This window comes from Colobus angolensis, unplaced genomic scaffold (assembly GCF_000951035.1).
Source record: "Colobus angolensis palliatus isolate OR3802 unplaced genomic scaffold, Cang.pa_1.0 Scaffold79, whole genome shotgun sequence".
Taxonomy (NCBI): domain Eukaryota; kingdom Metazoa; phylum Chordata; class Mammalia; order Primates; family Cercopithecidae; genus Colobus; species Colobus angolensis.
Window position 1 is genome coordinate 64,475 of NW_012121709.1, and position 26,099 is coordinate 90,573.

General features: G+C 40.1%; 2 protein-coding genes across 3 annotated transcripts in view; one reads left to right on the forward strand and one right to left on the reverse strand.

Annotated features, from left to right (window-relative positions):
- ERP29 (endoplasmic reticulum protein 29) overlaps nt 1-4,099 on the forward strand; it is a 10,779-nt gene extending 6,680 nt beyond the window's left edge. Inside the window, exons 2-3 of one of the 2 annotated variants that reach the window (XM_011928660.1) lie at nt 880-1,005; nt 3,263-4,099. In XM_011928660.1, the coding sequence (XP_011784050.1) occupies nt 880-1,005; nt 3,263-3,280 (144 nt within the window). In that variant the 3' untranslated portion in view covers nt 3,281-4,099. The remainder of the gene's footprint in view (nt 1-879; nt 1,006-3,262) is intronic. The other variant, XM_011928661.1, reaches the window with a different exon arrangement.
- A 5,742-nt stretch (nt 4,100-9,841) lies between these two features.
- Nucleotides 9,842-26,099, reverse strand: part of NAA25 (N(alpha)-acetyltransferase 25, NatB auxiliary subunit) — a 92,400-nt gene continuing 76,142 nt past the window's right edge. The window contains exons 17-23 of the mRNA XM_011928727.1: nt 24,206-24,449; nt 23,676-23,799; nt 22,622-22,687; nt 21,019-21,116; nt 19,764-19,874; nt 13,723-13,869; nt 9,842-10,167 (exon numbers count right to left, since the gene is read on the reverse strand). Coding sequence (XP_011784117.1) covers nt 10,045-10,167; nt 13,723-13,869; nt 19,764-19,874; nt 21,019-21,116; nt 22,622-22,687; nt 23,676-23,799; nt 24,206-24,449 — 913 coding nt within the window. The 3' untranslated portion in view covers nt 9,842-10,044. The remainder of the gene's footprint in view (nt 10,168-13,722; nt 13,870-19,763; nt 19,875-21,018; nt 21,117-22,621; nt 22,688-23,675; nt 23,800-24,205; nt 24,450-26,099) is intronic.

Consider the following 26,099-nt stretch of genomic DNA (forward strand, 5'->3'; position numbering starts at 1 on the left):
AAAAAAACATGCTAAATGAAAAAAGCCAGACACAAAAGGCCACATACTGTACATTTCCATCAGAATAGACAAATCTATAGAGACAGAAAATACATTAGTGGTTGCTGGGGCTGGGAGGAGGAAGACTGGGGAGTGACTGCATAATGAGTATAGGGTTTCCTTTTGGGATGATGAAAATGTTCTGGCACTGGATAGTAGTGATGGTTGCACATTCTTAATGCACTGAATCACACAGAATGTACACTTTTAAATGGTCACAATGGCAAATATTATGTGAATTTTACTGCAATTAAATGTCTCACCCCGACAGTTTAAAACCCAGAGATCTAGCCAGAGAGAAGTGTAGTCTAGGGAGAGCACATTGTCCCAAGCCTGGCCTCTCACTAACTTAACTGCCCTGAAATTGCTGGGTTCAGACTCCGGCCTGTCTAGCCAAAGCGTCCTCCATGATGCCAACTCCTTTGTAGGTAGTTTTGTTTATTTTTGTCAGATTTCTTGTTCAGGGTTTACTGAGAAAGGCCTCCTGGGATGATGAGCATGACAGGGGCTGATGTAGTGTGCAAAGGGTCTGCTTCACCTAACTGAAAGGAACCCTGCAGGAGAAGGCCTTATTTTGTCTGCAGCCTTGTTTATTCTGGACAGGGTTGTGTATATCTTTGATTAGTGTGAACAGGTACTAATGGGGTGCCCTGCACATTGCTGGCACTCACTAAATTGTTAAATGAGTCAATGGGTGAATGAATAAATATTAATTTGTGAGAGCTTGCCTCCCTTGTGGGCTTGTTTCCACTCTATTTCTTAAACAGGGGCCCCTTGGGAAGGGGAATTAGCCCCAAAAGTCCCTGGAACACCCACTTGCTCAGCTCTATACGCCCTCAGGTCATTACCAAAAGCAAGTTCGTCTTGGTGAAGTTCGACACCCAGTACCCCTACGGTGAGAAGCAGGATGAGTTCAAGCGTCTTGCTGAAAACTCGGCTTCCAGCGATGATCTCTTGGTGGCAGAGGTGGGGATCTCAGGTATGGACAAGTCCAGGATGGCTGGGGAGGGCAGAGAGGGAGGACTAGAAATCGTTTCCACTTGGAAGAGGAGTACCCAGCATCTTTCCTTCTGAGCCACCCTCAAGGAGTATAAGTAAACAGGTTCATGGCCCCTAAAGGAATCTGATGCCCATAGTAGGCTTAACCTGAGCAGATTCTGGGACCATGGAATCTCAGCTCAGCCGTGCAGGTGCCTGAAGGGAAGGGAACCCCTCTTCCTTCATATTCCACCCCTCTCTGACATTAAACTGTGAGAACTTTGAGCTCTCCTTGCAGGGAACACTGGGCAGAGGGGGTGCTATGTCCCCTAGGGGACTGCATAGTCAGTTCTTCTGTCTTCATTTCAGCTTCTCTACCAAAACTGTTTGGTTTTGGCTTTAGCTCAAATGCACTGATGCCATCACTAATCCAAGGGCACCTCCCAACCACAGTGATAGCTTCAGTAGTCGCCAGCATTTAGTGGTCGACAGGGTAAAGATCTGCACCCCCCCATTGCATTTTAAATCTTCACTTGAACTCTGCCTGAGAAGCAAGATCTCCATGTTATACTTCAGGAAAAAAAACTGAAGCTCAAAGCTTAAAGGACTGTGGGCTATGGAGTGGCTCATCCAGAGCTCCACCTAAGTGTTTAGTCCCAGGCAGGGACTTACTTGTCTCACTTCCCTCCCAGCACATGGATGCCTCCATTCCGTAGTAAGCTGGGAACTTACAGAGAGTCTGGTCCTGGGTAGATAGAGATAGCTGGCACACCTCTCCAGGACAGTCAGTCAGATTTGACTCAACTTTAGGTAACTCCCTTGGTGCTTTTATTAGAAAAATAATAATAGTTAACATTTATCAGATGTTTACTGTGTGCCAGGCCACTGTGCTGAGTGTTTTACATGTGTTTCATCTTTGCAAGAGCTCTATGAAGGAAGTCCCATGTGGTACTATTACCTCCATTGTTTCAAATGAAGAAATGGATGCTTAACTTGCTCAAGAATGTGGAATTGTTAAGTGGCAGAACTAGGTTTGGAACCCTAGGCATCCAATACTACCACTACTAGTAGTTGGTCTTAGCTGTTTCTTGGCAAAGTGTAAGAAACCAGTTGTCACAGCATCAGCCCTTGGGGCTGCTACTGCCCGTTAGGAAGGATGTTTTGCAGATACTAACAGCAGCTACCACATGTTAAGCATTTAACCCGGCCAAGTATCATGCACATATTCCCTCATCCGGTCCTCACAACAGCCCCCATGTGGCAGGGACTGTGTTCCTTCCCTTCCACATGCTCCCCTTTCTCACCCAGCTCCAGCCAGACTGGCCTTTGTAATCCTGCAATTTCCTGAGCTTACTCCTGCCTAGAGCTTTTGCACTTGCAGTCCTTTCTGCCTGAGACACTCTTCCCAGATCTTCGCGTGGCTGGCTCCAGGACATTCAGGTCCTTTAGCTGATGTCACCTTCACAGGGAGGCCTTCCATGACCACCCGAAGTGGGCTTTCTTACCCAGTCACTTTGTCACATCACGCTGTTTTGTTTTCCCTATGCCACTCATCACCTGTGTTTATGTGTTTGTTATGTCTCTTCTCTCGCTTAGAAGAATATGAGCTTAATAGTCTTTTTTTCTTTTTTTCTTTTTTTTTTGAGACAAAGTCTTACTCTGTTGCCCAAGCTGGAGTGCAGTGATGCGATCTCAGATCACTGCAACCTCCACCTCCTGGGTTCAAGCGATTCTCCTGCCTCAGTCTCCCGAGTAGCTGGGACTACAGGCATGTGCCACCATGCCCTGCTATTTTTTTTTTGTATTTTTAGCAGAGATGGTGGTTTCACTATGTTGGCCAGGCTTGTCTTTAACTTCTGACCTCGTGATCTGCCCGCCTTGGCCTCCCAAAGTGCTGGGATTACAGGCATGAGCCACCGCATCCGGCCGAGCTTAATACTCTTAATCACAATTAGACCCTCAGCACCTAGAACAGCATCTGACACATAGTGGGCATATAATAAATATTCAGAAGAATCTCCATTTTTTCATCTAACAGTTCAGAGTTTAATTATTTGCCTAGTGCTACATGGCTAGGAAGTGGCAGAAGAGGAATTCAAACCCAGGTCTTTATGGTTGCTCCTCACTTTGAACCATTACATGGCCAAGAAAATTCTTCTTCCCCTCAGTGCAGCTAGGTCCCATAGCAATTTTCTGCCCTGAGTTCCTCATGGTCTTGCTTTTTGTGTCTGGTTTCTGCTCACAGATTATGGTGACAAACTGAACATGGAACTGAGTGAGAAATACAAGCTGGACAAAGAGAGCTACCCAGTCTTCTACCTCTTCCGGGATGGGGACTTTGAGAACCCAGTCCCATACACTGGGGCAGTTAAGGTTGGAGCCATCCAGCGCTGGCTGAAGGGGCAAGGGGTCTACCTAGGTATGCCTGGTTGCCTGCCTGTATACGACGCTCTCGCCGGGGAGTTCATCAGGGCCTCTGGTGTGGAGGCCCGCCAGGCCCTCTTGAAGCAGGGGCAGGACAACCTCTCAAGTGTGAAGGAGACTGAGAAGAAGTGGGCCGAGCAATACCTGAAAATCATGGGGAAGATCTTAGACCAAGGGGAGGACTTCCCAGCATCAGAGATGACATGGATTGCCAGCTGATTGAGAAGAACAAGATGAGTGATGGGAAGAAGGAGGAGCTCCAGAAGAGCTTAAACATCCTGACTGCCTTCCAGAAGAAGGGGGCCGAGAAAGAGGAGCTTTAAAAGGCTGTCTGTGGTTTTCCAGGGTTTGGTAGGGGTAGGGAGGGGAGAGTTAACCTGCTGGCTGTGAGTCCCTTGTGGAATATAAGGGGGTAGTGGGAAAAGTGGTACTAACCCACGATTCCGAGCCCTGAGTATGCCTGGACATTGATGCTGATGTGACCATGCTTGGGATGTCTCTAGCTGGTCTGGGGATAGCTAGAGCACTTACTCAGGTGGCTGGTGAAATGACCCCTCAGAAGGAATTAGTGCTATAGAGGAGAGAGGAGTGTACCGCCCAGGTCTTTGACAGGTGTAATTCTCATTCAATTAAAGTTTCAGTGTTTTGGTTAAGTGGACCTGAAGCCATTCTGTTGTCTTTTCAAATTATACTTTGGTCTATGACCTGCTTTCCTCTTTGAATCTAAGCTGGTATGGACTCCACTTTCCCAGGGTAATAAACTATCCTCGTAACACTGTGGAAACTGGCATACCTTTGTTATTTTCCAGTGATATTCAGACTGACTTGGATTGACTGTTAATGGTAAAGTGTGTTGTCCATTTTCCAGTCCTTAAAACTCAATAGCAGTATTGATGAATACATTGAACCAACATTGATGGACCATGGTGTGATTATTTTCCATGCTCTGTAGGTACACATAGCAAATTCTTAGTTTTACTGATATATTCTGTGACTTGGATTTACACAGCTAAATGATACAGTCCAGTCCAATCTGAAAATTAAAAAATATTTTCCATCTAAATCACTGTCTGTCACTAAATAAATACTAACTTCTAGAAAGCAGACTAAAGAGCACTTGTGCCAACACTCACATCTTTTCTTCAGACTCAGAACCAGTTATCTGCAATAGTGAGCTTCACGACAGCCCTACTTTCATATTTAACTATCAGACCACAGCTCCTGAAGTATGTCTAGTTGCACCCACACAAAGAATGGAGTTGGCAAATAAGACCTTGAATTATTTTCCTCCATTTTATCCAGGTTGGTATATTTAGTTACTGGAAACAAAAAATAGAAGAAATTCCATGTGTTGAATTGGATGGGACAAAAAATTGATAGCTTAGGCTAACTTCAAACCAAGTAGGTAAAATGTTTAAACCTAAACATCCACCTGCTGACAGCTTACGTACTCTACATATGATGAAAGAGTAATAATTTCAACATTTTCCCTTCTCATCACTTTAGTTCTCACTGAAACTTTTGGAAGATCTTTTTGGACACTTCTAACTGGTAAATTTGCTTTGGCTGTTCTAGTGTGTACCATGTAAACAGGATCACTTCCAAAGAGCAAAGTATTCACTGTTTTATGGAAATTAGGACTCTAATATTAAATGCATCCAGAGTCCATGAAGAAAGACTAATCTTGATTCTCAGTTGTAAGAAGCAGGAATGTGACAGTACCTCCATGGGCACGGCACTGGATGCACTCTGGCTGGGTATGGTTCTTTACAACCCCAGGGCCTTGAGTTGAAGAAACCCAAGCTATTGGGCAGAACTACATTATCGTATGTCAGAGGCCCTTTGTTTGTTAGCCAATAGTTTTCATTAAAGATGAGCCCTCTTTCTAGAGTGTTGTGATTTGCATATGTCGCATAAAATCCAGTCTTCCTGACCCAAGTCAGATGGATTCCTTTCCTCTACCTGTTAGCATTTACTAATCCTGTGGCTCAAGTACTGCTATTCAGATTCTAATGAAGAAAGACTATGGACTGGAATCCCAGAATCAATCAAATATTTATAGTTTTTTTTTTAAAAAGAGATGGGCATCTTGCTATGTTGCCCAGGCTAGACTTGAATTCCTAGGCTAAAGCGATCCACCCCAGCCTGCTGAGTAGCTGGGGGGTACGCCACCACACCTGGTTAAGTATTTTCAATTTTAAGGGAATTTCCTGATAACCTGAAGCAAAGCAGACACTGGATCCAAAATGAATTGTGTTTAAGGAACTTACAGGTTATCTCAAATGGTGCCAAGAGTAATTTACAAATAGTTCTTGGTAATTGGCACCACAAAAAAAATGTTGGGAGTTGGAATTGCATCAGCAGAGATTATACATAGGCAACTAATCTGGGAATATGAACATGGCCAACAAGACTTAAGAATGTGAGAGAGATGGTGAGGGGGATCTGGATTTTAGCTCATTTCCTCAAAGCTTAAGGGAGTTTGAATCGTTTGCAGGAGAGTTCAATAATTTCAATATTAAATAGTAGTCTTACCTACAATAACTATTTCTCTGATTTGTAAAACAGTACACTGTCTGGGTCGGTGTGGTGGCTCACGCCTGTGATCCCAGCACTTTGGGAGGCCAAGGCAGGTGAATCACTTGAGGTCAGGAGTTCAAGACCAGCCTGGCCAACATGATGAAACCCCGTCTCTACTAAAAATACAAAAATTAGCTTGGTGTGGTGGCACACGCCTATAATCCCAGCTACTCAGGAGGCTGAGGCAGGAGAATCACTTGAACCTGGGAGGCGGAGACTGTGGTGAACCAAGATCATGCCACTGCACTCTAGCCTGGTGACAGAGCAAGACTCCCCACTGCACTCTAGCCTGGTGACAGAGCAAGACTCTGTCAAAAAAAAAAAAAAAAAAGAAAAACCTTGGGATGGAGTTAATTCATAACTGAAGAAAGAGGCAAAAACTGACTCTTTGGGGCTCATACAAGGGGACAATATCACAAGACAGAAAGTAAAAAAGAAAAAAAGTTCCTACTTCTACTTTGTTGTCAATGTACCTGAATTAAGTTCTGAATTCCAGCTTGTGAGTTTGAGTACCCTTGGATAAATCATGTCATCAGCCTGCCTGAAATCCCCCGGTAACTTCCCACTAAATTTAGAATTAAAATCTCATTCCTTCCCCAGACTACAAAGTCCTAACGGATCTCATCCCTGCTCAACTTTCTATTTCAATCCTACCCCTTTCATTAAGTCCCAGCCACTGGAACATTTTTTCACTTCCTGGAACTGGCTCAGCAGTCTCCTGCCTTGGGGCATTTGCATATGTGTTACTTTTTTCCTGAGACTTCATCATTCAAATCAGAGGTCACCACTTGGGAGGTCCTCCTGTGATCCAGTCTGAAGTGACCATCTAGACACACTCAGTTCACATACTGTGATTTACATTATTAAGCAGAACGTAATTACAAACTAATATTTTTATTGCCTCTTCCCCATCTCACAGCCACTAACTAGGATATACGTTACTCATTTACTAACTAGGACACAGCATCTCAGCAGAGCCTAAAGTGGAATCTGCTATATGCTAATTAAGTGTTCAATACATATATGTTGAATTAATAACTGCAAGTATAGAAGGTACTAACTTTTGAGCCAAAAGGACTAGTTGACTTAAAATAAAAATTGTACATTCTCAAATACTAAAATATGCTGGGATATAGCACTAAATTCACAATTGAGATGAATTACACCATTTAGAAGGTTGTGGCTTCTAAGAATCTGAACAAAAAGGAACCAGGCAGAAATGCCAACTTAAAATGAAAATGTTTATATAAATTAACCCATCCAGTTTAATTTGCTATGCTTCACTTACTTAAGAAGGAAGAATATATACTTCCCATATTAATAAATCACATCAAATAAGTAGGAAGTTTCAATAACAAGCCTGTAGATACATTGAAACCCCTTTTTATATTAAAAGTTAAAATGAAAGACAAATCCAGATTGAACATAGTGACTGCAAAATATAATGCAATTTTGAACAATTGAAATTATGAAAATATACAAAATTGATGGGCAACACAACTAGGCATTTTTACATTTTCCGTTATGTGGAGAACACTACAAGTTTCTCTACCTTTTATCCACATCAGATAAATGATTTAAACCAAATGTTTGCTTTGGAGAGTCTTAACTTAGGATCTCAGTAGTATAAAAAGCAATAATTTTTCAGTCTGTAAACAGTAGTCGTGATTTTTCTCCTTTCCTTTTTTAAATATCAATTTACCACACAAAAACAAACAAAACAAAAAAACCCATACAAATCAAAAACAGCAGCAGCAGCAATGAGTTATTTGGGAATTCTCTTCAAATACCAATGACATACGATTGCTGGGAGAGGGTGCTTTTTACTCATGTAAGAATATATATATGTATATATATATATTTTAACTGTACACAATTTATAGTGCATGAGGGTTTCCAAAAGAACAGATCGATAAGAGATATTGGCCATTTCTGCATAATTTCATTCTTTTTACAATTATCTCAAAATGTGAAAGCTGGATCTAATTGAAACGCTACATTTAGTAGGAAAATCAGCAAATAACAAAGGAAGCATAACCTCAACATAACATTATTCGTCATTAAAGCCAGTAGAGGTCCCAGATATCTTCAGGCAAGAGACTGGTTAGGAAGACCACTAGAGTCACACACTGTCCCTGAGGACCAAGGCCAGCCCACTGAACATATATGTATATGCTAGATTGATCATGGTCAGTTGACAGACTTTCCAAGAGCATTTCTACAGTACAGTACTTGTTTGGATATTCAGAGAGACATCATTTCAAGAACACATGCCATACACACGTACCCCACCCTCCCCAGCAGACACACACAAAGTTCCATCTTAAACAGGCCATAGTTTTATGAAAGAATATGTTGTCATTACATGAAATTCAGAATTAACCAGACTTTTCCATTCATCTTGTTTAAGACAGTTCTTCCTTTTGGGATGGGGTATATGACAGCTGTGGCTACTCATATCAAAAATAAATTTTTGAAATTACTTGATGGACTAGGATTTCCAACAAGCCTTATTTTGAACAGGTAATGCAGTAACTGTTTAAATTTTCCTTGGAAGTTTAAGCACTATATCAAATTATGAATCTAAGAAAGTCAAAATGAAGGGACAGAATGCAATTACTATGAATACACAGATATTCCCAGCTGTCTTGATTGCTTTTAAAAGAAAAAAGTATCACACTTCACTGGAGCAGTGCAGATTGGAAAGCACCTTTAAGGTCTTCAAGACCAGTCCTCCATTGGATGCTTAAATTTCCTCATCAAATTCATTTCTTTGCTCTTACAGAATTAAACTTTAACTATATTTAGGTAACAGACCAAAAACAGAAGCAGGGATTCAAGCAGAAAAATATTATCAAAGAAACTATATAAATTGTATGACATTTTCAAGAGCAATTTTTACCTCTTCTATCAGACCAACCTCTGATAGAAGAAGCTACAGTCTTGGGGACATCCAGGCGAACAAAGTAAACACCATCCTGTTACAATTCTCTAAGTTTGAAGAAAGTAGTTCAAACCTCAAACCCACTGAATAACATTTCTTTTGCCAGCCTAAAACTTAAAGCCTAAGGTTAAATCCATAATATTACATTCCTTCCTTCCCAAACCCCCCACTTAAAGTATTAAATCTTAATTTTCATCATATATATGACTCACAAAACCAATGAAATAAGTATCAGACTTGCCTACATAAATTATGTACACCTCTCTTCTTTGAAACAGTCATTCCCATCTTTCCCAAATGTATGAAAGACAGAAAGCTAGTCCTCAGCGGGCTTAAAAAGTGGTCTGCACTGCTTTCTCCTCTAAACAGCTATAAATTAACAGAGCCTTCCTTGCCTTCCTACCTGAGATTTTAACTCTCACAGAAGCTAGGATGGGGATGTCTTAACTATCAGACAAAAACTAAGCCAAAAAGTGAGTGCCTGTGGTCATCCAAGTGGTGCCCTTCTATGACGGGTGCATATGCCAGATTCTCATCTAAGGTCCTTTGTGTAACTGCCTTGGGTTCTGTGGGAGCCAAGTAGCCGAGCAAACCTCAAAACAAACTTACTGCTGTGGAAAGGGGGCCTGTTCGCAGGCATGGTCTCCTTTCCATGACTTGTGGCTCAAGGACCAGACCAAATACTCTCATGGTTATTTATAATAGAAGGGCTACTCAGTTGCTATGAGGTTGATGCTTTATGCTTAATTTCTATTGCTGTTTTTATAGACCCCCCCGCTTTCCTGAAAAGATGTTTCTGGTGATGGGAAGAAAAGTAGGGTTCTCTTGTTGCTGCCATATGCATTTGAACATGTATAAAAAGTGGTCAAACCCAGATGAGGGTCCTGCTTCTGGTTTATATACAATAATTTAATCAGTTGTATATATTTAACACCTAAAAAAATTCACGATCAAAGTCCTTCATGCATTTTATGAGGAAGTTCTGGATTAAAATCATGGTCAACCAGATGTTGCTTTTGCCTGGGAAGATGGTGTCATTTTCTGTCGCAGAGTCATCAGTGCCCGTGGTTGATACTTTCTTAAATTTTTAGTTTCTTTGTGGTCTCAAGTCTTTTTTTCAGCAGCTCCCCCATTTCCAGAAGTGAGTGCAGGTAACTGCTCTGCACCTTCCCTTGCACAGTCTTTGAAAATTTTCTCTCTTCCTATAAAGGAGGAGATAAGAATAATTAATCTTGTTTAAAAACCATCCCCCCAGATTCTACTTCTCAGATAAAAGTTAAAGCTGCCATTACCTTTGGTCTCATCGCAAGCTCCATCAGAACACAGTGGGTCATTTTCAATTGCATAAAATGCAAAGAAGGCAAAAGGCCATCACAAATGGGTATTTTTCCATGTGATTCTTCATGGAAACCCTATTGCTTTAGCATCATTACTCTTTCAAGTACCCTTTGTTGTAAATTATATAAAGCAGAAAAACTGGGCCAGGCATAGTGGCTCACGCCTGTAATCCCAACACTTTGGGAGGCCCAGTCAGGTGGATCACTTGAGCCCAGGAGTCCCAAACTGGCCTGGTCGACATGGTGAAACCCCATCTCTACTAAAAATACAAAAATTAGACAGGCATGGTGGCACACACCTGTAATCCCAGCTACTCGGAAAGCTGAGGCACGAGAATTGCTTGAACTCGAGAGGTAGAGGTATTAGTGAGCTGAGATCGTACCACTACACACCAGCCTGGGCGACAGAGTGAAGCTGTCTCAAAAAAAAAAAAAAAAAAGACGAAAAACTGAGATTTCTGATTACTACTTTTTAATCAATAAAAACAAAATTATGACTAGTTTGGACATAAAATCCCTACTATTTTGTTATAAGCTGTACAAAGTGGAAAATTTGAGATTTCTGATTGTTTTCATCAGAAAAAAGTAGAAATTTATTACTAATTTGTACATCATCACAGCCACTTTTAATAATGGCCTCAACTTTACCAACTCCATCATTTCCAGTTACAATATTAACAAATCTCCCTCCATATTGACAAAGCCCCTGAGTTCAAGAGACTAAATATATATTCTTCAATATGAGTTATTATTGGCGGACAAATGTTTGGGGAGATCACAAAAAACAAAGGGGAAGGAGTGAGTTCTCACAGAGAAAGGAGGCTGGCTGAAGACTGATTAGGTTTACATGAAGTTGAGTGCTGCAGAGCCCAGAACTGTAGAAGAAACAGGGAACATACTTTCTGACCCAACAATACTAGTACTTCAGGTCTAATTTTCCTTAGAAATACAAATGTGCATAGAAGGGTGTGCACATTTCACTCGGTAACATATGTAAAAGCAAATACAAAGAAACAACCTAAAATATCCAGCAGCAGTGGTACATTTATATTCTGCAGCTGTTTAATGAACAAGATTGATCCATAGGCATTAGCTTGAACAGATCTCTTGAATATAAAACTGATTTTAAAAAACTTTTTTTTTCAAGAGGCAGGACTCACTAAGTTGCCCAGGCTGGTCTTGAACTCCTGAGCTCAAATAATCCTCCAGCCTTGGGCCTCCCAAAGTGCTAGGATTATAGGCATGAGCCACTACACCTGGCCGAATTTACATTTTTTAAAGTACAAAATAATAAAATACTGTATATTTTCTCTATGAATATAAATACACACAAAAAGGTCCTAACACACAACCAGTTTCACTGGGATACCCCATAGGAAGGAAGAAAGAGAATCAGGACTAGAGGTCATAGTCCAGAGGCCTTATTCACAGTGTTTCAAGTTTAAAAAGAAAGGGAGGAAAGAAAGCAGAGGAGCCTAATGGAAACTGAATTGAAGAGATTTTTACCTTTAAAAGACAAGTAGCCAGCACCATATGCATCAGGTATTTGGTACTGCTAGCAGGCAATATAAGGCCGATTACTGCTTTGTTTAATCCTTGCTATAATCCTATGAAGTAGGCATTATTATCATTTCCATTTACAGGTAAAGAGATTGAAGCTTAGAGAGGTTAAATAACTTTCCCAAGGTCAAAAGACAAGAACAGAAGCTAGGGCTTGAAAAATCTAGAGCATGGCCAAGTTAAGGATAATCTCTAGAACTCTGAAAATAACTCTTGCTCATCATTTCAGGATGCAGAAAGATCTTTTAACATCAACAACCACTTGATAGTCAAAACAGGGCTATTGTGCCTGTCACCTTCATATCTAACAGTATATCTATGGTATCCTTCCCGTACACCATAAGCTCTGGCCCTGCCAACTGTGTCACACTGCACCACAGAATTCACTTTCCTGCCCCTGTGCTTTTATCTGTGTCTCCTTCAGGTTGGGATCCTTTTCCTACATTTCTTTCTACCTGGTGAAAACCAATTAATCTTCCTCAAATGTCCCCACTCTTGATTAAAGAAAGCAGACATGTTCATTTTGAAAGGAGTGATTTTTTTCACTCATCCAGTTCAATATGAACATGTCTGCTTTTTTGGGGGGCAGGTGGGGAATGGAGTCTCACTCTGTCACCCAGACTGGAGTGCAGTGGCGCGATCTCAGCTCACTGCAAGCTCCGCCTCTGGGGTTCATGCCATTCCCCTGCCTCAGCCTCCCGAGTAGCTGGAACTAGAGGCGCCCACCACCACGCCCAGCTAATTTTTTTGTATTTTTTTAGTAGAGACAGGGTTTCACCTGACCTCATGATCCGCCTGCCTAAGCCTCCCAAAGTGCTGGGATTATAGGCGTGAGCCACCGCGCCCAACCCGTCTGCTTTTTTAAATCAATCTTTGGTAATATGAACTGCTCTGAGCTCTTTCCCACAGTAAACACCTTGTTCAAAGTCTAACATTTTTAAGCTTTACAAAAGAGGGGCTTACAATCTCTTAAGGCTGGTGTGCTAAGAAGGAAAATTCTATTCATTCCCTTTCCTATGAAGGTCTGGGGCTATGATGATGGCTGCCCTCAGGTTACTGGATGAATTCCCTCATCAGCAGTTTAGCTCAGCAGTTTAGCCCAAACTCCTGGAGGGAAGCATTTTCTTAATATCAGTTTCAATATCAACAAAAATTTAAAAATCAGCCTGGAGCAACAGACTAGAAACAGATGACTCCACCACTGTCCTTCTGGCCCCTATCAAAATCCTAAACCTACTCCAGGCCGATGAATTAACATTTACAAAAAAGAATTGTTATTTTAAGGCAAAAGGCTTTATGAGGATTTTGCTAACTACTAGAATTTGAAAAGACCTAAAATAATATCATAAGAAGACATTTGATGGTGGTACGTTTGATTCCATACTTGGTTTCATTCCCTTTTTGGTTGGCTTGCTCTAGCCTAATTATTACTGACATAATTACCTCTGATGTCCAGCATTTCTCCTTTCTTAGGTGATAACTGGGTGGCAAGGAAGACAGCTAACTCAGCAGCAGGTAAATTCTACTCAACAAGATTGTCCCTGGATTTCAAAATATGGCTGGTTCCTCAAAATGCTGGCATTAGTTTTCATAGTAAAAGAACAACCCCAAAAATGTATACAAAGGAGGAGGTATGGGAAAAAATGAAGAGGGGAAAAAAACCTACCACCACCAACACAACAAGAAACTACTGCCAAGCACCTTCTAGTCATAAGTCTTATAAAGAGGGAAATGATAAACTGAACTTTAACTTATCCTTGTGATAAAGATGAGAGAGAGAGAGAGAGAGAGAGTGTGTGTCTGTGTGTGTCTGTGTGTGTGTTGTGTAGAAAACATTGCTGATTGCCTACAATCTCTTACCAGTGAGAGAGAAGTGTCTTCTAAAATAAGTTCTTCAAGTTTAAGTGCAATTAGATGTGTTTCAAGCCCCTTAATATGATCCACAACATTGGAAATTAAAATCTGGAGCCCAGTAACATAGTCTTGGAAACTGGTAAAGACAGGTGGCTGGGAAAAAGATTAAAAAAGAGTTGAAACATTATCAAACATATTACCCATATCTACATCACAAAAGCTACTGAAAGACATGAGGGAATTTAAATAGTGGCATTTCAAACCAGTGGTTTCGAGTGAATGAATGCTACTAAAATAACCAGCTAGACATTGGGAGATACAAAATAACACACAGTAATATTAAAATAAATTTCAGATAGATTAAATATTTAAATACTTAAATAAAAAACTCCAACAACGCACTGGAAGAAAATTAGGTAACAACTTCTGCAATCATGACACTGACGTTGAAAAAACCTTTCTAAACATCACAGTAAGCTAAAAACCATTAAAAAGATTGTCCTTGTTTTTAAAAATATTACTACATTGACAAAAAAAAATCACTCAAGTTAAAAGACAAACAGCAAACTGAAAAAAAACTGCATCACCTATGACAGGAGATTAGTAACATTATTATGTTAAGAACCCAGTAGCTCAACACATATAAATAGGAAAAATATTACTACAATAAGAAACTTGGACAAAGAATAGAAAACATATCAAAGAAATCCAAGAAACATGTGATACAACTAAAAAACCTAGCTAATCCATCAATAAGGCTAGCTTATCACTCAAGAAGTATTCTTGGACAGTTCAATATCAACAAAAATTTAAAAATCAGTATTAGAAAAAGGAGATACCAATACCAGATGGTTAAGGATACAGACACATTCAGCACTGTTGGGGATTAGTACAAATGTATATATGTATATACGTTTATTAACTGTATAAATACATATATACAGTTAATTTCAGATCTAAGAGCTATCCTAAAGAAACTATATTATATGCCAGGCGTGGTGGCTCACACCTGTAATGCCAGCACTTTGGGAGGCTGAGGTGGGTGGATCACTTGACAAGGTCAGGAGTTCAAGACCAGACTGGCCAACATAGTGAAACACCATCTCTACTAAAAATATGGCCAGGCACAGTGGTTCATGCCTGTAATCCCAGCACTTTGGGAGGCTAAGGCGGGCGGATCACCTGAGGTCAGGAGTTCGAGACCAGCCTGGCCAACACGGTAAAACCCTATCTCTACTAAAAATACAAAAGTTAGCTGGGTATGGTGGCAGGCGCCTGCAATCCCAGCTACTCTTGAGGCTGAGGCAGGAGAATCCCTTGAACCTGGGAGGTGGAAGTTGCAGTGAGCCAAGACCGCACCATTGGACTCCAGTCTGGGTAACAGAGCGAGATTCTGTCTCAAAAAGGAAAAATTATATTATAAATGTATCTTTGTGGCTCTGTCTGTATCTCAACAGCAGCATATTTATAATAGTCAAAAAATTAGAACCAACAATTCATCAATATAAATTATAACATATTAATATAACAGTACAATATATAACCATTAAAAGTAATGAGATGTATCTATATTTACTAACATGAAAAGATGTCCAAGATACCCTGTTAAATGAAAACAAAAAGGCAAGTTACAGAACCTTCTGGATAGCAGGTTTGTTTACCATGAAAATTTTCGCAGTGGGTATTACTGACTGGTGGGTATATGAATGATCTTCACTTTATTCACACCTTTATGGGTTACTCTGATATCAGAAAAACCATTCTCACTTTTAGAAACCAGGAAAACGACAAAAAAACGCTACAAAAGGCAATTCCCAAAAAGCTATCTGACATGTTCTAGGGTTGTAAGCTTTCATTAGAAGGAGAACAACAAAGCCAGTCTGAGCCATACTTTCAAACTTCGCCCTCTTTTTTTTTTTCCTTTTTGTTGAGAACAAGGTGTTGCTATGTTGCCCAGCCTGGTCTTGAACTCCTGAGCTCAAGCTATTCTCTCGCCTCTGCCTCCTTAAGTGTTGGGATTACAAGCATGGGATTACCAGTGCCCAGCCTGGAACTTTGTACTCTTGATCAGTTAAATTATCTGTCTCTGTTCTTGTTGTTTAATTCTCGTGAATACAGTAAAGTTTCGAAGCGCCCTCATTCATATCTAAATATCCTTTGTTTTTGAACGAATAGCAACACTCAGCAGCGCATCCACTCTACGGAACTCCTGGATTTAACTGAATTGTTCAGAAAGTCAATTTACAACCGAAACATCAACTTTCTTTTCTTTTTTTTTTTTTTTGAGACAGCGTCTTGCTTTGTCATCCAGCCTTGTGCAGTGGTGCGATCACAGCTCATAGCAGCCTTAATTTCCCAGGCTCTAGTGATCCTCCTGCCTCAGCCTCCTGAGTAGCTAAGACTGACTATGAGCATGTGCCACCATGCTCACCTAATTAAAAAATTTTTTTTTGTTTAGACGGGGTCTCATTATGCTGCCCAGACTGGTCTCAAAACTCCTGGGCTCAAGCAATCTCCCCACCTTGGCCTCCCCAAGTGCTGGGATCAACATTTTCAAATGATAATGATTATTATAATGCTATAGTGAACAAAAATCCAACAGAAACTCAAACCTTAATAAAACAGCAGATCATAAGCTGTAATGAGCACTAAATTATTTTCCTGTGAAATGGAAAAAAAATATGTTACTGTTTTTCACATTCAAAAATTAAATCAATAAAGATAGGGGAACCCTTAAACTGAATACAAATGGAAATAAACTTTATATCATATTAATAAAAAGTAATTTCAGTTTTTAATTCCAGTGTTTTTACAGAGTATCTTAACTGTCTACACTCACTGGAACATATTCTAAGGACAAAAAGAATTGCAAAACATTTTAACTTTAATGAGTTTACTGGAACTAGTAGTGGAACTGATGTATGAATTCCCAAAACTATTTAGTATTTATTGTGAAACAACAAATAAATATATTGATGATATTTGGATGCAGGGTTCTCACTCTGAGAAAAGGAAGCTACAAAAAGGGAATGAGGGAAAGAGTGGACAGGACTCTTGAAACTGAAAGTATCACTAAAATGCTGGCTTAAAAGTATCACTAAAAATTCTTTTTGTAGGCCGGGCATGGTGGCTCGTGCCTATAATCCCAGCACTTTGAGAGGCCAAGGCAGGTGGATCACCTGAGGTCAGGAGTTCAAGACCAGCCTGGGCAACATAGTGAAACCCCATCTCTACTAAAAATACAAATATTAACTGGGAAAGTGGCACCTGCCTGTAATCCCAGCTACTCAGGAGGCTGAGGCAGGAAAAGCACTTGAACCTGGAAAGTGGAGGTTGCAGTGATCAGGCCATTGCACTCCAGCCTGGGCAACAGAACAAGACTCCATCTCAAAAAAAAAAAATTACCTAAAACTGTGTGTGTGCGTGTGTGTGTGTACGCACGTATATAAAAACACCGCCTAAGGTCTCATCACAGAAATAAACTAGAAGCAATGAAACCCCAATAGCAATGAGCACACTAACACCTAGATCTTGGTTTTGAAATTCATTGCCCATAAAGGAACCAGTGCTCTTGAAAAAATGTCTGATTTCAGTTCAGTGAGAAAATACCAAGTATGTGGAGCATTTATGCTGTTCCAGAAAGGGCCCCAAAACTGATAAGGACATGTTAAAGGACAGAAACTAGATTAAAGGAGCTAAACAAATTTGGCACAATTTGAGCATCCAAACAAAAATGATGATAATGGATTATAATAAAGTGAACTTTTTTAAAAAGAGTCCATGGTGATACTCAAATAGTGACATTTAAAAATATATATATATTCAAATTGGAATATATTCAAATACATATGAAGGGGTTGGGACATCTCTTATTTTACAAAATAACAGCAGCTGATAAATGATAAAATGTAGAATTTTAAAAAATCATCATTTGGGACACATAAACGTAATAACTAATTCAGGCATTGAACTAAGAATGGATGCTAAAACCAGTGGGTGAAGGGCCATTGGGAAATAGGATTTTCAAAGACTCAAGCATTATCTCATACCTTACTTATTACAGAGAGAAAAGGGCACCTTTATAATGAAGAAATCTGGTAGCTATGTCCTTAATCATATAATGAAATCTGAAATCACCAATAACGGGACACAACAACATGAATCACATTAGTGTCCCATTATTGGTGATTTCAGATTTCATTATTTAATAATGGGACACAACAACATTAGTGACTCCTGATTTAACTCACTAAAACGGACAACATGTCTATATTTAACTTCAATATAAGCAATCAGCTTACATTTAGCAATTATCTAAATCCAGATTGTGGGACATTCTACCAAAAAGCTAGCTAGTGTCTTCAACAATAAAAACAAAGCAAAAGGTTAAGGAAGCGTTCTAGATTAAAGAAGGGTAAACAGACATGACAACTAAAGGTCATGTCAGATCCCTGACGGCATTCTAGTATTCTGGAAAAGGATATAAAAGACATAACTGGAATAAGTGGAAAACTTTGAATACTGATTTGTTTTTTTTTTTTTTTCAGACGGAGTCTCGCTCTGCCGTCTAGACTGGAGTGCAACGGCACTATCTTGGCTCGCTGCAACCTCTGCCTCCTGGGTACAAGGAATTCTTGTACCTCAGTCTCCCAAGTAGCTGGGATTACAGGCACTCACCACCATGCCCAACTAATTTTTGTACTTTTAGTAGAGACGGGGTTTGACCATGTTGGTCAGGCTGATCTTGAACTCCTGACCTCAAGTGATCTGCCTGTCTTGGCCTCCCAAAGTGCTGGGATTACAGGCGTGAGCCACCGCACCCAGCCTGAATATGGACTTTATTAGATAATATTATTGTATTAATGCTAAGTTTCTTGAGTTTGAAATTTTCTTGAGTATTATGGTTTTGCAGAGACCTGTCCTTGTTCTATCCTGATGTGTTACATGTCACAAGTCTGTACTTTCCTTTTACATGGTTCAACAAATGAGGTAAAGCAAATGTGATAAATGGTTAAAAGTTGATAATCTAGGTAAAGATCTTTATGGGTGTCATATTAATCTTTCAACTTTTCTGTAGGTGTGTAATTTAAAATTTTTTTAAGGTTAGGGGAGAAAAACAATGCATATGCAGGGATGTCCAATCTTTTGGCTTCCCTGGGCCACACTGGAAGAACTTATCTTGGGCCACACATAAAATACACTAATGTTGGACAGGCGCAGTGGCTCACACCTGTAATCTCAGCACTTTGGGAGGCCGAGGTGGGCAGATCACCTAAGGTCAGGAGTTCGAGACCAGCCTGGCCAACAGGGAGAAATTCCATCTCTACTAAAATACAAAAATTAGCCAGGCGTGGTGGCAGATGCCTGTAATCCCAGCTACTCGGGAAGCTGAGGCAGGAGAATCACTCGAACCCAGGAGGCAGAGGTTGCAGTGAGCCAAGATAGTGCCACTGAACTCCAGCCTGGGCAATAGAGTAAGACTCCATCTCAAACCAAAACAAAACAAAACACTAACAATAGCTGATGAGCTTAAAAAAATAATAATAGGCCGGGCGCGGTGGCTCAAGCCTGTAATCCCAGCACTTTGGGAGGCCGAGACGGGCGGATCACGAGGTCAGGAGATCGAGACCATCCTGGCTAACACGGTGAAACCCAGTCTCTACTAAAAAATACAAAAAAACTAGCCGGGCGAGGTGGCGGGCGCCTGTAGTCCCAGCTACTCCGGAGGCTGAGGCAGGAGAATAGCGTGAACCCGGGAGGCGGAGCTTGCAGTGAGCTGAGATCTGGCCACTGCACTCCAGCCTGGGCGACAGAGTGAGACTCCGTCTCACACACACACAAAAAAATAATAATAATAATAATAATAAACTAAAAAAATCTCAAAACGTTTTAAGAAAGTTTACGGGTTTGGGATGCATTCAAAGCCGCGGGTTGGAGAAACTTGGCATATAGGATCCTAAGGACACAACATGGAGGAAATTAGTGAAAAGAAAAAGTAGCATGTGGTCAGATTGTTACTTATATATCACTTGTGTTACTGTTATTACCATGATGATGCTGGTTTCTTTTTTCTTCCTTTTCTTTTTCTGTAAATTTAGTTTGTATGGTCGCAGGACACTCTCACAGTAACTGGATACCCAAAGGATAACAGAAATCGTCTGAAAGGAAAAATTGCAAATTCACCAATAAAAATTACACTAAAAATATCTATCAGGAAATTAGAGGCAATGGATTCAACAAATTCTAACACAGTTCTTCTATGTAAATCCCTTCAATTTCTCATGTGAATTTCCACTCTAGTTTCTGCAATCACTCTACTGATCTGCTGATCCAAGCCTTCATCATCTCCTGCTCAGAATACTACAATGACCTAACTCTTCAGCCTTTCTTATGGCTCTCCTAGCTCAAAATCCATCCTCCACTTCACTCCAATTTTCTGTCACTTCCCTGGAGAAGTGGGAACTGATTAACATCCTTTTCACTCAGGGAAGAGTCCAAATTCCTAGGCATGGAATCCAAAGGTTCTTTACAATATGCCTCTCCCCTCACATCTCTCCAAGCAGGGAAGATACCACCCTACCTGCAATCTTAACTTACATATGTATGGAGAAATCTACCCAGTTGATCAGCACATATCCTGCATTGTATCAAATTAGCTGTTTATATGTCTTCATCTATACTACAATGTGTGCATGTACATATATGTCCGCTTATTATTCATTTAATAAAAATCTCTTAGGCACTTACAATTTGCCAATCACCAGAACAGTGTACACTCCCCATACAGAGCAGTAAGGGGAGAACGGTTAACAAATATGTGACAGGAATAAAAGAAAAGATAATAGATTATGAGTGTTTGCAATCCTCCTTCTTTTCTCTCTGGCAAAAAAAGAAGAGGGAGTTTTGCTATATCAGTTGTTGGATGCTGTCATAATGCATATCTCAGCAATTAATAAATGACAACAACAAATAAAAGAAGCTGGAAGAATTAAACTACATAATAAAGAGTGAGTCAGAAAGGAGAACGAAAACAGCTAGATTTGGGGTGAATCTGGAGTAGTTTAGAGATGAGTATAGCAAATTTCAAGAAGTTTTACCTAAGTATTAGGAATGAAATCATCTCAGAATTCTTGGAAGGAATTGGTTTAGAAAATGATTTAAATTTGCTTTTCAATGAACAAAAACAGGGATGGAGGGTTAAGTTGCAGGTATAAGGTGCCTATTACCTGTTCACTGTTGAAAAATGAATCCTGTAGACCATTAAGAACAACAATGTCTTGTAGGAAGAGAACAAAAACTTACCTCAACAAAGAAAACCAGATTTTCTAAAAGAGTAGGATGTGTTTTCAAGTTACCGTCTTTAACTTCTAAGAGGTCACCTTTACATTTACTGAAGACATCTGAAAACAAAAAACAGTTTAGTTTTATTCAGCTTTTATTTCAATGCTATTTTAAGGAACACAACACACAAAAAAAGAATAAGCAAATTAAAAACTTAATTTAGAAAGCAATTTTTTTTTTCATTTTCCATAATGAACCAAACTCCAAAGGACAGACTATCCATTTTAAGTTCTTTAAAAAGCCATGCTATTGCTCTATAGTCTTTAAAATATAAAAGGTAGCCTTAAAAATTATATATTCTACGGTCTAAACACCAGCGAAGACTTTTCAGACAGATCATGAGCACAATAAGACTAAGACTCTAAGTGAATGATTCAGAGGACTTGTGCCATTATGAACTGAAAAACCAAAAAGGTACATTGTAGAAATGCATCTTCATACTGAAAGACCAAAATGGTACATTGTAGAAATGCATCTTCATAACAGATAATAAATTTTATTATCATAATCTTAATCATTAAGTTTTCAGACATTCTTCATCTGGGCAATAAAATATAAGACCAAGACAGTCTCGGTGGTGCACACCAGTAGTCCCAGCTACTCAGGAGGCTAAGGCAGAAGGACTGCTTCAGTCCAGGAGTTAGAGTCCATCCTGGGCAACATAACAAGACCTCATCTCTTAAAAAAAAAAAAAAAAATCATTTAGGGTCCTAAAAAGAAAGACTCCTTTATTTTTTTTGAGACGGAGTCTCACTCTGTCACCCAGGCTGAAGTGCAGTGGCACTATCTCGGCTTACTGCAAGCTCCACCTCCCGGGTTCACGCCATTTTCCTGCCTCAGCCTCCTGAGTAGCTGGGACTACATCACGCTCGGCTAATGTTTTTGTATTTTTAGTAGAGACGGGTTTTCACCGTGTTCGCTAGGATGGTCTCAATCTCCTGACCTTGTGATCCACCCACCTCAGCCTCCCAAAGTGCTAGGATTACAGGCGTGAGGCACCATGCCCGGCCAGAAAGACTCTTATAGATATAAGATGCATATATGTGCCCTTTAACAATTCTATTAAATTACTGGGAATTTAACAATTTAATAATTTTATTAAATTCTTGGGAATTTAATCCCAAGGAAAGACTCAAATAATACCCTAACAATTTGTCCCAAGATATTCATTTCAGCATTGGTAGAAGAAATAACTCATATACATAATATGTCACCAATTGGGGAGAACATAAAAAATGTTAATACAATACTATAGAATATTATGCAGTCTTAAAAATAAATGGAGTATATATAACTAACATGGAAAGGTATCCAAAATAACAAAAAAAATTAAAGTCAAAAAAGCATGTATTACACCATTTTCTATGTTTAAAAATTATTTTTTATCTGTATTTTCATTCACACACATATAAGTGCTTAGGTGGCATCGAGGAGTATTGACTCCAAAGTGTTAACACTACTTACTTATCTCTGGGTGATTGGGTTTGGGAATGGGGGAAAGAACTTCCAAGCTATTGCCATACAACCAGATATAAATACAGGAATCCACAGTAGGAAAACTTACCTTTTAACTGGTCTAGTAAAGACTTAAAACTATTTTCTATTCGTTCCTGGATCTCCATTGTATCCTCTAAAATTGAAAAACAAAAAATGAAAAACTTTCAATTCCATTTTTAGTAAGATAAAGAAGCAAGATAAATACCTGCAAGAAGTTCATGGGCAAGGACATTTTCTTTTCTCTACAGACCCTTATGCATTTTTCATTATTTTGAGACAAAAAGAAAAAGATAATGAAAGGAAAAGGAAGAATAAAAGGAAAGGCACTAATTACCTTTCTACCAAAGGTACTACCTAAAATTCTTTAACAGGGTTTAAAATCTATGTGCTTCAAACACTCTAAATGGTAGGATCTACTAACCTTATGATTAAAAAAAACAGATAAATAAAAGGAAAAGTCTATTATAGAGTATTTGTGATTTTCATGGGTTGACAGCTTACAAAAAAAAATCTCTTCTCTACAAAGTTTAGTGCTTCTTTTCCTTTTTTTTTTTTTTTGAGACAAAGTCTCACTCTATCGTCCAGGCTGGAGCACAGTGGTGCTACCTTGGCTCACTGCAACCTTTGCCTCCCAGGTTCAAGCGATTCTCCTGCCTCAGCCACCGGAGTAGCTGAGACTACAGGCACCTGCCACCATGCCTGGCTAATTTTTGTATTTTTAATAGACAGGGGGTTTTGCCATGCTGGCCAGGGTGGTCTCGAACTCCTGAACTCAGGTGATCAGCCCGCCTCAGCCACCCAAAGTGCTGGGATTACAGGCGTGAGCCACTGCGCCCAGCCTACTGCTTCATTTTTAAAATCCAACAGCCTTTCAATAAATGAAGAATTTCTTCAACTTCTGGACCTAACAAGTGATTTTAAATATGGAATGGACTTAAGCATCTAAAACATTACTTTGTAACCTATGACTGTACCCTCTCGTATACTAAACCAGACATTTCCAGAACAGCTTCCAGCTGCCATATACTCTAAAATTTTCCAAATGTGAGGTTACAGACATTTTATTACGTGTACTACATTTTCTATGACAAAGACCCTGTAAACACACAGTGTACACTTACCTAAACCACTGGTATCCAGCTCATAAATATCACTGACGAGATAAAAAGAGCTTATCTGGCACTGAGAACAGCCAGAATTAAAGAATCCACCCATTCTGGTAGGTACAGGACCAAGGAAAGGATACTGGAAGAAAGAGAGAAAAATAATGCTCTTCTAGATCCATCTAAATGCATACAAAATAAGAAAATCAGGTAACTAGTGAATAAAAACCTGTCTCAGCTAAAAGCCACTAATCAGCAAACTAATAAACTGAATCATTACAGTAAAAACAGAACATCTATATTAATTTGTTGCTAGCTATTAAAAACTTACCATCACTAAAAGTTATTTTGCTTTCTCCCTCACTAGTCTGGATATTGAGGAAGCCTCTGCAATTCCCTCTGAGTCTAAAATATTCCTCTTTCTCCTACAGAAGCCATAAACTGGGACAAAACAATTCCTTACTACTCACTCACCCCAAACTCCTGTTTATAAAACAGTCATAAATGTAATTATTGCAACTTTGATGGTAAATACATATTGATGGTACCTGAATATCCTTCTCAATAAATCGCTTTCCTGTCTCCAGGGCTGCCTCCAGTTGTTGAAGGAGCAAACGAAGAATATCAATCCGGGAGGATACCCCATTCTCGGCAGTCTTCTCCGAGTTCTTTGGCTCCACAGGGTGGTTGAGACTTGGAAGTCCACTGATCAGCCTCAATGTTAAGGATCGGATTCTTAACCACAAGGTCTCCTCCTCTAAGGAAAGTTTCTTGTGTTCTTCAGAAACGTCCCTTAAACAGAAACATCCCCAAATTATCTAACTTATTCAATTCATTGCTTTCAAATCTTTTTTTTTTTTTGAGACGGAGTCTTGCTCTGTCACCCAGGCTGGAGTGCAGTGGCACCATCTCAGCTCACTGTAAGCTCTGCCTCCTGGGTTCACGCCATTCTTCTGCCTCAGCCTCCCGAGTAGCTAGGACTACAGGCGCCCGCCACCACGCCCGGCTAATTTTTTTTTGTATTTTTAGTAGAGACTTCCAACAGCTTGGAAGTTTCACCGTGTTAGATGGTGTTGATCTCCTGACCTCGTGATCTGCCCGCCTCGGCCTCCCAAAGTGCTGGGATTACAGGCATGAGCCACCACGCCTGGCCTCAAATCTTTTAAAAGTTAACTTTCACCAGTTAAGATGCCTTTGAATGGGTCCAGCTTTCATTTACTAGCTGAATGACCTAAGACAAGCCAAAATGTTCTCAAACACCATTTCACTATCAATAAAATGGGAATGATAACCTATTCAACAGGTCATTTTCGGCCAGGCGCAGTGGCTCACACCTGTTATCCCAGCACTTTGGGAGGCCGAGGTGGGCGCATCACAAGGTCAGGAGATCGAGACCATCCTGGCTAATAAGGTGAAACGCCGTCTCTACTAAAAATACAAAAACATTACCTGGACATGGTGGCGGGCACCTATAGTCCCAGCTACTCGGGAGGCTGAGACAGGAGAATGACGTGAACCAGGGAGGAGGAGCTTGCAGTAAGCCGAGATTGCACCACTGCATTCCAGCCTGGGCGACAGAGAGAGACTCTGTCTCAAAAAAAAAAAGAGGTCATTTTCCCTATAAATGACACTTTGTTTTCTGATTATAAAAATAATACATGAGGACAGGTGTGGTGGCTCACACTTGTAATCTCAGCACTTTGGGAAGCTAAGGTAAGGGATCGCTTGAGGCCAGGAGTTGGAGAACAGCCTGGTAAACATAGCAAGACCCAGTCTCTACAAAAAAAATACAAAAAATTAGCTGGACGTGGTGGCACACACCTATAGTCCCAGATTCTAGGGAGGCTGAGATTGGAGGATTGCTTGAGCCCAGGAGTTCAAGGCTGCAGTGAGATATGGTCACGCCACTGTACTCCAGCCTGGGTAAGATCCTGTCTCTAATAAAAATAATAATACATGATATAAAAAATTCAAATGACAGAAAAATGTAAAAGGTAGAAAAGCTGCCCTGATAACCAATACCCACAGTATTATCAAGTTTGGCATAGATCTTTTTAGACTTTTGTAATGCGGATGTATAAAAATCTGACTAAAAATAGGGGCTGTGGCTGGGCGCAGTGGCTAATACCTGTAATCCCAGCACTTTGGGAGGCTGAGGCAGGCAGATCATGAGGTCAGGAGATTGAGACCATCCTGGCTAACACGGTAAAACCCCATCTCTATTAAAAATACAAAAAAAATTAGGCGGCTGGGGTGGCACACGCCTGTAGTCCCAGCTGAAGCTAAGGCAGGAGAATTGCTTAAGCCCGGGAGGTGGAGGATGCAGTGAGCCGATATCACGCCACCGCACTCCAGTCTGGATGACAGAGTGAGATTCTGTTCCCCCCCCCAAAAAAAAAAAAAAATAGGGGCTGCGTGAGATAGCTCACACCTGTAATTTCA